The sequence below is a fragment of the Pygoscelis adeliae genome, unplaced genomic scaffold (genome assembly GCF_000699105.1).
Source record: "Pygoscelis adeliae isolate BGI_AS28 unplaced genomic scaffold, ASM69910v1 Scaffold226, whole genome shotgun sequence".
In the NCBI taxonomy this organism is placed as follows: Eukaryota; Metazoa; Chordata; class Aves; order Sphenisciformes; family Spheniscidae; genus Pygoscelis; species Pygoscelis adeliae.
Window position 1 is genome coordinate 1,894,761 of NW_008824983.1, and position 11,394 is coordinate 1,906,154.

The following is an 11,394-nucleotide window of genomic DNA, read 5'->3' on the forward strand; positions in this document are numbered from 1 at the left end:
CCAAAACCGACTAGGGGGGGGGAGGGGGGGGGGGGGGGGATTAACCTTCAGGGAAAAAAAAAAAAAAAAAAAAAAAAAAAAGGCAATTTGAAAAAATCGAACCCCAAATCCAAGCGAAAACTTACCGAGACCACCAAATCCCCCTCCCCCAAGGCTTTCCTAAAAGGGGCTGGAGGGGGAAACTTGTTGAGCGTTTATCCAAAGCAGAAACAAAACCAAGCAGGACTGAGGATAACGGTCCTGGTCGCTGGTAGCTGCAATAAAACACGAAAGCTCCGAGTGGCTGCTGAGAATCTAAATCATGTACTTTTCTCTTCCAGACAACATAGGGGGACCAGAAGGGAAAAGGGCTCGGACTGCTTACACCCGCTATCAGACCTTGGAGCTGGAAAAGGAATTTCACTTCAATAGATACCTGACCCGCAGAAGAAGGATTGAAATAGCACATGCTCTTTGCCTCTCAGAGAGACAAATAAAGATCTGGTTCCAAAACAGGAGAATGAAATGGAAAAAGGATAATAAGCTGAAAAGTATGAGCATGGCAGCTGCAGGAGGGGCATTCCGTCCCTAAGCGTTTGATCAATTAAAAGTACTGAGCAGTATTAGCTGACCCTGCGTCTCATGTCAGTACTAAGTTGACTTTCTAAAACTTCCTTGTGTTACTTCTGTGAAGAAACCCTGTTCTTGTCGCCCTTATTCATCTTTTAATCATGAGCCTGTTTATTACCATTCTCTCGCGTGTATAAGTAGATCTGCTTTTATCGTACATTTCTTTGTCTTGAATGGCTTTGTCTTGAAAAAAATAATAGATGTTTTAACTTATTTATATGAAGCGAGCTGTGTTACTTGAAGTAACTGTTAAAACAAAACAAAACTAAACAAAAAAGAACAAAAAAAAGAAGGTAAAAAAAAGGAGAGAGAGAAAGAAACCCTCCCCCGGTTTAGTACAAATGTTATGTGTTGCACTCAACCTGCTTAACTGTGCATGTGTGGTCAAGTGTTAATGTCTGTATAGCTCCAAGCTGTTAAAAATATTTTTATTCAAACTACCTATATAATTCCTGTGTAATTAATGCTGTTGTAGAGGTGAAATGATGAAATCAACTGAACTTGTCCTACGTGTAGTGAATAGTGAATCTGTGACGAAAACTGTGATTCCAAGCAGTATGTCCTTGCTGTGCCTTTGTATATGACTCTTTGCACGAACTCTTAGAAGTGGCTCTTATTAAGCGCAGCTTCTGTGATGTATGTTTTTTGTGAACAAAGTTACAAATATAGTCAAAGTCCGGCTGTTTGAGCAAACTGTGATCAGCTTTTTTTTTTTTTGTATTTGTTTTTAAAAAAAACTGACTGGAAATCAACAAAAAAAAAATAAACTTTCTATTGTAAAGTTTTCGTGGTCTGGTTTGTGCAAGGCAAGAAGTTGTGCTTCCTGATTTGCCTCTGAAAAAAATATTAACCCGTGCAGAGTTCGTAATAATATTTTACCTGGCTCCTGCTGCACGTTGGAAATGGCAGAGGCTGCGATTGTCCGCTACCAGAATTTTTAATTGAAAGTTTGACCAGAAGTTCCTCCTTACTGGTTTCTCGCTAGGTGGAAAGCTGCATCGCAGGACCACAATCAACACCCTTTGTGGGTGAATCAACTGTTAGCTGTTTGCTGATGGTTGAGAAAAGCCCCCATGTGCTTTGTTAAAACACGCTGCTAACTCCAAGACGTGTTTGCATCGCTCTAGAATTTCTCCTGTGGTTTCATTAAGTATATTTGCAGGACAGCCACGTCCGAGCCCTCTGCGTCTATTAGTAACCCTCGCTAGCCACATTCCCACTTTTCACCCTTTAAAGATTTTTGGTTTTCTTCGCTACAATTAGTTTGCTATAAACGTAATGTTACTTACCCCATCAGAGCTTGAATGGTTAACTCTTCCGAGCTTCTAAGAGCAACTAAAGATTTGCACATTTACTGACTGGTTACATTGATGCCTTCCCTTAAAAGTTATAAAACAGTAAACTTTATAAACCTCAGTTCCGGCTATATGACATTTGGGTGCCAAATGAATAGGGTTTTGTCTATGAATTAGATCGTAAAATCATCCATAGCACAGACAGATAGGCTCACTGGCTATAAAAAGTCACGTGGTGCCATTAAAGTAAGTTTTATGGTTTTGGGGAGTTGACATCCAACATTATATACCACATAACATATAATCTCACTGACGCTGGACTTCATTTGACTCTTTTGCAGGCTACGTGTGCCTCCTGGCCATTCAAATTGTCAGGTTTAGGGACAGAAGTATCCAAACCACAAGTTCTCAATACTGTGTGAAAAATGGCTCCTTGCAAGTCAAAGGTAAGTTTTGTGCACAAGTTCCTTAAAGTTTATTTGTACAGTGGGGAAGCCGAGGCTCCCACTCGCTCTCGCTGCCTCTCGCCTCTCTCTTTCTTTCTCTTTCTCTTTCCCTTCCACCGCCTGGAGCTTTTCAGGACGGTCCCACCGAGCCCGAGAGGCAGGATCAACCACTAATGATCCAGGTTGCGCTGCAAGTCCCCCCCATCCCTTCCCTCGCAGCAGCAGCTAGCTCTCTATTTTAACGATCAAATCAAAGTAAACCACAATAAGCGACTTTGGCAGAGATGGATTTTGGGGCCTAGCTTTAATCACTTTGACTACCGCAGAACATAATTACTTCCTTTGCTCCAATAGACTCTCCAAGTTTGGAGAGGTTTTGTTTAGCAACGAGTAGTTACTGCAGGCGATTAAAAAAGGGGGAAACAAAATAGAGAGGGCTTGATATTATCTGGGCAGTGTCTTATGTAGGCATGATAGAGTTGGAGGCGTGCTGATATGGTAATAATCTTCGGATTGGTGAAATATGTTGCACATCAGAGCTAGCATTAAAATGGCACAGACTGTACTGGAGCACTTAAGATTCCTATTTTCTGCATGGGGTTGTGCAGAAAGCTTTAGCTATGTATATATGTCCATCTGCGAGCGCGTAGTGTGTTTCGGGGATGCGCATTTATCACCTTGCTTTAACTTTTTCCAGATATATTTATATTGCATAAATATAAATATATTTAAATTATGTGCCTGTGTGCATGCATGTACAAATCGATGTATACGCCTGTATAAAGCCGTGCACATGCATATGTGTGCCTAATATCGATGTATTTATGTATACAAAGGGTGTGTACGCGTGTATACATATATACGTTCCTGTGACTTTTTTTTTTTTTTTTAAGCGAACCAATTGACTGTAACTTGTAGCATTAATACAAGAGACTACAGGTCATTAGAGTGCTGCAAATTATGAAATACGGGCTTGGTTTATTGAAGATTGTAAATATCCCCCTAGCTCTGCTCTCTCCCTCTCTGCCTTATATTGCTGGCTGCCATTGTGGGGTAGGCCCCAGCTGCGTGTTTACTTCAACATTCTTTTTATTTAAGTGGACTGTTCTCACTAGAGTGTGATTACTCAGCAATAAACTTTATGGCCGGATTTAACTTTAGTCTTTGAATTTCCAGGACTTGAATGAAAGGGTGAAAGGAACTCTGTCTTTCTCTGGGTAGCATTAAGGCCTGATCCTTACCCTCAGAGCTGTTACTTAGTCGAGTGATCTCGGGGGTGCAGACCGACTTGTCAGGGGCTAGGGAAGAGATTTGAGAATTGCCTCCAAAATCTATCTATCTATCTATCTATCTATCTATCTATCTATCTATCTATCTCTCCAAACCAGCTGTGAGTATCTCTTTCTCTGCTCAGGTTTAGAGTAGCAGGGATTCAGCAGATCGCATTGTTTTCCTTCATGTGTCATAAAGTCGGGTTTGCAAAAAAACGGGGTGGTTTGACGCGAGCTGGGAGATGGGCTTTGTTTTATTTCGCTAGTGCTATCCCGTTTGAATATTGCGGTTTAGACTGTATCTGCTACTGCGAGCAAAAATGAGAGAAAGGCACAGTGGTACAGGAAGGTAAGGTTGTTGTGTACCTCTGCAAGGTCTGCACATTGCTGACTGATTCCTATTTTTAATTTATTTGCCTTTAACGTTAGAGAAATGGTAGTATATAAGGCTGGTTCAGCTCAAAGATCTCACAGTTTTACAAATATTTAATATTTAGAGTCAACCCCCTGTGTAAGATAAATGGAGTCCGAAACCTTTGTGTCTGTGTATCTTCCTATGATCACTAAACAAACACATATTCATGTACTTCATATCAAAAAAATGGGAAAGGATTTAAAAGTGCATATCCAAATGCACATTTGAAAATCATTTCCGTAATAAACAGCTGGCGATTTTATAGTAGACTAGCTGTCACATTTTCGTCAATAGGAATACCAGAAAGTTATATATGATAGGCGTGTATTGTATTATATGCCATAAAATTTTACAGTGTGAGGCAAAGGCATGAAAACCCTTTAAAAGTTTGGGCTTCATTTATATACGGGTCCTTTTCCAAGAAAAATCCTTCCTTGTAAACGGGAATGATACTAGACACAAACCATTCGCGATTACTCAATATTCAACAACACCGCGTTATTTGAGTTATCTGGTGAACATAGAAACACACACGCACACCCGTTCGGCTAATATTTTAGGAACCTGGCTACCATCGCAGACTGTAATTTTTCATTGTCTGGAGCGAAAAGATTTGCTACTACATATTTTCACGTTTTTGAATGTGGCTTCTAGAGCATATGCCACGTAAAGCAGTGTAGAGAGATTCAAGAACTACGGGAAAGAAAAATATCCCCAAACCCACAAGCATATAAACCCGCCCGTACTGCAAGGAACTCTCTAACAACAAAAGAAAGTTAGGTAGAAATGACAACTTCTCCATATTTCTGGCCCTGCCCTGTCCTAAGCAGCACAGTTGAAGCCATTCGAATCCAGAAACACATTACGATTTTCTAATCCGCTTTGAAATTTGAAATTCAAACAACCCCAGACTGCCGAACTCTACCAAAATATTCCCCGGTCCTAATTGTTTTCCGAGGGAAAATGTCATGGAGAATAATCGCTGGGAATCGAGAGAGAGGTCTTATCTGCGCACATTATTTTTCTGCTGTGTTTGGGGGATTAATGCGTGCGAGTTTGTTTTACTTTAGGCATGGCAAGTGGCGTTCTGCGCATTGAAATGTAGTTTACCTAATCCTTTGAAAGAAATACTTGAGTGTAGTGTGTCACGTCTAAGCGTAAGGCCAATTAAAGATTAGGCAACTCTCTTAATGTGTCTAACTAGTGACTTTGCAAGGCATAACTTTCTCTAAACCAGAAGTATAACAATCCGATGGAAAGTCATCCGTAAATTACAGCTCTGTAGCCTTGCCTCAGCCCTGCAAACGCCCTAATTGCAGAACATTACGGGGAAATTATTATTCTGCCATTTCCTTACATTTAATAAGTGTGTATCTGTGGAAGGGTGACAATAGAGGGGTTTGCAATCTGCTCCATGGGAAATTGAATGGAACAGATCATGAGGGGCGGATCAGGAGGTTTCGATTTCAAACCCTGGATACTGGAGCAATGCCTTTTCCCTCCCCGCAAATACAGATTTAACGCATTAAATGCAGACATAAGTAAATCTCCTGACCAAGTTAAGACATCGCTCTGCTTTCTTAGCTCTTTCTCTTTCCTGCCCTTAAAACCTCCCCGATTTGTTGCCAGAGTTGCTAGCCAGAGCGCAGAAACACAGCTCCCACAGCCGCCTGGTCATCTCTGAAAATATTATCCCTTTCAAATTAAAGCATCCTCACTAATGTCTCTCTGGAAGGCAAATACTCATGGACCATCACAGTCACATGTTCCTGCAGCTACACGCACAAACAATATCACATCTGACATAGAGAGCGTGTAAAATTTGCAAGGATTTCACCTTATAGCACGCATAAGGAATCTTTCCTATACCCCCTCCCCAAAAAAATGTCTTTTCAATAATAATATTTGCTATGAAGGTTATTGGGTAATTATTGCAATTTTGTGGAACAGTCCTTGCTTGAGGTGAAGTCTGTCTCTGGATAACAAATGGCAGCCCGTGCAGTTCACTGCCAGGTTAAGTAAATGCAGAAAAGATAAATCTGCACACCCTAGGAATCACCAGCAGAGCTCGCTTTAGACCAAGTTCACAGTCAACTCGTTTGCCTAGACAAGGCTTCGCAAACAATTAGAGTTGTTTCTTTATGTTTAAATCAAGGAGAAATGACTAAGACCCTCGCAGCAGAGAGCTGCAGCTTTTCCCCCAACGCTCGTCGCTACATTCCTTCCAACCTCACGCCCAGAACTTACCCAGCATTTCACCTGCAATTGTAACCATATAGCGCCTTTGAGTAACAGGCTTCCCTCCAACGCTGCCGAAAGGCTGTGCAAACTGATTTAACAGCACTTTACAAAGCTGCGAGATTAAAGAAAAGGAAAAAAAAAAAAAAGGCAATAATTAAAAATGCAAAAGTATCCGATTTCTCAACAGCAAGAAGAAGGAAAAAGAAAAAAGCCCTTAGAAAGCTGGGGGAAACGGCAGAACTATTGAAACAAACAGTGCGAGTCTCTTACTCCTAAAAGAAGCTGCATAGCTTTTGTATATCTTTGTGGTTAAGGGCGTTACAACTGCAGGTCAAAAAGTTGAGGGTCAAAAGTTTACGTTTTGCACCACTCTTAGTCATTCGCCCAGACAGAGTTTGATGTCAATGTTATAGCCGAGATCTTGACTATCAGCACAAAAGATAAAATAGCTTTGAGTTACGTGTGTATCACAGTATGGACTCCAGGTGAACCCTACTGGCTGAATGACCTCAATTACCGAGGAAAGGATAGAAAATTCCTCTTTTCAAGAGTAATACACGTTGTATTTCATCTTGAATTATCGGCCGCATTTGTGTCTGAATACCTCGGGTTCAGCCGCGGCAGGTAAACACGCGTGTTAACCCCACAGCAGCCGCTGATGCTGCCTCCTCCGAGAGTCAGGTAGCAAAATGTTTCGCCCTTGTTTATTATATAATAACCTGCTTTAAGAGGTTTAACGGTAAGCCTGCTCACTTTGCAAAATGGCACGAAGATAAGATAGGAGCGAAGCTATTAACGCGTGTATCGATCCTAGCCGCGCCTTTGTTTTTGCTCTCATTTCGGTAGCGACCGCTAAACTGTGCTTAAACAGGACATGCCGGAGAGAATCAGGGCTATATGTTTGGTCCGAAGGAGCTCGTTTAAAATGCGGAGCGGTGGGGCCATGGTGTGCTTCCGATGGAAAATGTTGCGGAGAAGCTGGCGCCCTGCGCCGCTCCGTGATTTGGAGGGATCTCACAGCCTTCTGGAATTACCCGAGGCAGCGGTTCCCAAATTTCTTTGCGCAGAGAGTTGTTCCCACATTGCTGGGATTTTTTGTTCCTCGGTGTTGAAGCTTTAGCTCCTCGGTCAGGCGTGTCTGTAGGGAGAACTGGCCAATATCGCACAGGGAATTTAATTCTGGGGGAGATCACAGCAAACCGGGTTGAACCTGAAATGATGAGGATGAGGGGTCGGTGGAAGAGGGAAAGGATATTCCCAAATATTCATAAGCGGATGTGAAAGGTGTGGAGGAGGGGACAGGGCGACGAGGAAGCCCGAGAAAGAGCGCACCTCACCCCCATCCATGCATAGCTGCCTTTCGACCCCAAGGCAGGAGGCTCCACCGGCCTCTGTGTGGCTGGTACGCGTGAATTATTTGCCAGAGACACAGCTGGGTCGTGGCAGTCGAGCGCTATTTCTTGGGAACAAATATACCGGGGGTTAGATTTCAGATTAGCCAAAGTGGCTATTGGAGATTTTGCCCGAAGTACCTGCTGGAGCCTGGAAAGTATATAACGCAAGTGTTTGCTCGGCGTGCAGACGTGGTTCATAAGTTGCTGCTGTTGCTCACTTGTAGCGAGCCCTGGCATTGCACGTTTGGGGAGCCTGCCCTCGCTTGAGATAGTATATAACCTTTCACATCCAGAGTATTTATTTGGTGTTAGAGCGAAGCCTGATAACAGGCTAAAAACCGTAGCCAAATATCTATTTTGTTAGAGAAGAGCAGGCGGATTGTTTCCAAGAATAACAATGCGTCTTTGATATACCCAGAACGAAAGCTGTTACTATAACCGGCTTACTCAAGAGTAGGTGACCGAAATCCATTTGCTTCCTCACCAAAACAATTAGTGGCTCGAATTCCATATTTTCAATCTGGTTTAGAATAAAAATATCAATGATAGTATTTTCAAAGCAGTTGAAACTGCGACTTCAGTAAATATTGACTCTTCTGAATTGTTGTTTGAATTATTCCTTAAAAAAAAAAAAAAAAGGCAACAACCTGGAGCAGAACAGTTAATAATTTGAGGCGAACTCTTTCTGTCCTTTCACTCTCTGCATTCAGCACACTGCTCTCTGGCGTGGAGGGTCTGCTCAAAAGACCATTCATTTAAAATCCGGGCACAAATCACATTTTACGTGTGTTTATTTAACCGCGCCAGGACAGAGAGAGCAAATCCCGCCAACCATCCCGTTGTTAAGAAGAGCCCCGCTGCCGGAGAAGTCACCGCTTTTACCAAATGCTGAACTTGGGGCAAAACTGCGAGCATTGCCCCGGCAGCAACCATAGGAAAGGAGCGCTCCCGCCCGCGGAGGCAGGCGCAGCCTCGGGGGCTGCATCATTCCCAGGAACAAAGGAGGGAATACAGTCGATACATTCCATAACGTTTACATTTTCCCGCGATTTTTTCTTAATTTTCCCTTAGAAGTAGTGACCTGGGCAAAGCACCCCGCTATCTAAAAGACACTGTTATAGCCCTTTTAGAAAAACTAAGTCCAAGGCCGAGGTGAACTTCAGGTCACCGCGTCTAACAAATATGAAAATGTCGCCTGGTGAAGGGCACGCCTTGTTATTTAACAAAGACTGTCAATGTGTAAGATTAATAAGAAACAAAATGCACACGGTGTCACTTTTCGGTCACTTTGAAACTTGGGACAGCCTCGCATTCAAGAGGGGAAAGCTGGGGCTAAATATATTCAAAATGGTTCAAATCAAATTCAAACCAGGCTGCTAGTGCGATTCTTCCTCCTCCTACCGCTCTCGGTGGAGGATGCCCGGGCACGGCGAAAGGTTGACTTGAATTATTATTATTATTATTATTATTATTATTATTATCATCATTATCATTATCATCGTTGTTGTTGTTGTTGTTGTTATTACTATTCTTGATGTTAGTATTATTTTCTCTTTCGGGGTAATTACGTTTTAGCCGCGCATGTGGAGGGTGGCAGGAGTGTATGCCTGTTTCACAAGAAAAAGGGGGATACCCCTTTCCCCCCTCTGTATGAGGGGGTATGTATGAGGTCGGCTCTTCTGGGCGCATGGAAATTAACTCCCTCTCAACTTAGTTCCAGTGGGCTCCCCAGCTCCTCCTCGGTCAGCCTCGGCCAGGAAACTCTCGCTCCTTTATTAACTGGTTAAAGTCTCCTTCGCCAGAGAAATTGAGCCTTTAGTCCTTCTGGAAAAATAAGGGAGCTGGCCTATTTTTCCTCTCCTTTTCTTTCTTTGAGAGCTTGGGATGATGCTACAAGTTTGTTAAAGGGAAGTACCGGGGAAAAAAAGGGTTTCTGAGATTGTTTATTACAGCCATAAATCTTGCAGTAAAATGTCGAAATGGCCGTGTGCAAGATAACACTTGGTGGTCTTGGCCGGGTTCTTGTTTATGATAGCAAAACCACAAAGACATGGAACAGGCCTTTTGGAGGTCCTGCCTCAGCACATCTTCGCAGACAAATAGAACCACACGAAAAAAACAGACTTCGGCTGAGCAGCTCAGGTCACCTTGCAGATTTACAGTCGTATACAAAATTGCATCCTTCTCCCCTTAACCCAGCGCCAGAGCCCCACGGTAGAAAGAGGCGTAGAGAAACAAGTATACTTTGAGATCTAATCACGGTAAATAATACGAAACAGAGCCCGGTCCGCTCTCCCAATATAGCGCTGAGCTTACAAACCGGGACACCACTTTTCGTTGTGTTTTACCGTGGCTGGGGAGCACGGCAGCCCGCTGTCGCGCCCTGGCCACAGTGTCTCAGGACTTATGCCGAGGACAATATTTACGGTAACCCGGTGTAGTTCATCTGGTGCTGGCCGGCAGGTATTTGTACGTCTGTGTCTGTACGTGTGCATGGATCTCTTCACGCCGGGAAGGTGCTCTCTGCTCGTGGTGGACTTTGGCAACCTTTTATTTTTTACAGTCATGTAGGTGGGAGCCCTATTCTTTTACAGCGTGGGTTGCTGTTGTTTTCTGGGGGGGGTTGTTGTGTGGTTTTTTTTTTTTTAATGTAAATAAACCAATCTCCTCTTCCCTGTCAAATGTGTGTTGGCGAACAGTTGCGGCTGTCTCTGCGTGCGCGTGTGTAACCGCATTTCCTCTCCATGCAGAGTAAATAGAGAAACTTATCTATTACCCCAGTTAAAGAGTTCCATAGATGTGCTGTTGGAAATGAGTAAGTAAATGTGTTTTAACTCTCTTTACAAATTAGACATTCGATAGGAGGAGGAAATGAGTGATTGTTTAGATAAGTACCCCAGTATACCCAAGTGCTGGACATGTTCTAACATATTACAAGCCGCCTGCAATGTGCGTGCGCGTGTGTGAGTGTATAAAATATAAATCCATACGGTGTGCGTCTTGTTAGATAGAATATATTGTCAAATAGAATTTTATTGCATGTATCCGTTATCTATAAAACTGCAAAAGACAATAATCTGAATTTAAACCAGGGTAACTGTTAATGTAGTACCTTCAGGAGGGCAAGATCTAAAACGTACCGTATTTACGCTTGATATATTAGACGTATTTTCCCATACCAGCAGATGAGATTACCCACTCAGCAATTATATTCTCGAGGGGTGCGGTAAATATTTCTATGTGTTTATATGCTTTTCTGAAAAGGAGAAAAAAAAATCCGAAAAGTTCGCTTCTAACTCCGAATGTACCAGACTAGCTGACGTTCAGTAAGTATTTTTTTCCCCTTAGAATAAGAGCGTAATTAGTTTAACCATCAAATTTCAATTACCTAAGGTCAGGGCGGTTGCCTCTTTTCCCTCTGAGCTGCAAATATCGTTAACAGTCTCAGCTTTAGCAACGCAGAAGTGCCCGAGTGCCCTCTCCCTCCCACGCCAGGGTTTGCGAGTTACTCCTGCAAAGGCGCTAGCGATTTCTCGTGGAATTGAAAATTAAGAAATAAACCCACGATGAGGCATACCAAACCGACGGACTTAAACTCGTAGTTTGGAAACCGCTCCTCCGCGGGGAGGGATGCTCGCGGTGAGCCCTGCGATCGCCGGTAGGAAGTATTTGATACCGTCGTGTCCGCCTTCCCCTCTCTCCCTTCCCTCTCTCCTCCCCGTT

At 43.0% G+C, this 11,394-nt stretch overlaps 1 protein-coding gene across 1 annotated transcript in view; it reads left to right on the plus strand.

Annotated features, from left to right (window-relative positions):
- HOXA5 (homeobox A5) overlaps positions 1-864 on the plus strand; it is a 2,384-nt gene extending 1,520 nt beyond the window's left edge. Inside the window, exon 2 of the mRNA XM_009325712.1 lies at positions 321-864. Coding sequence (XP_009323987.1) covers positions 321-571 — 251 coding nt within the window. The 3' untranslated portion in view covers positions 572-864. The remainder of the gene's footprint in view (positions 1-320) is intronic.
- The last annotated feature ends 10,530 nt before the right edge of the window (positions 865-11,394 follow it).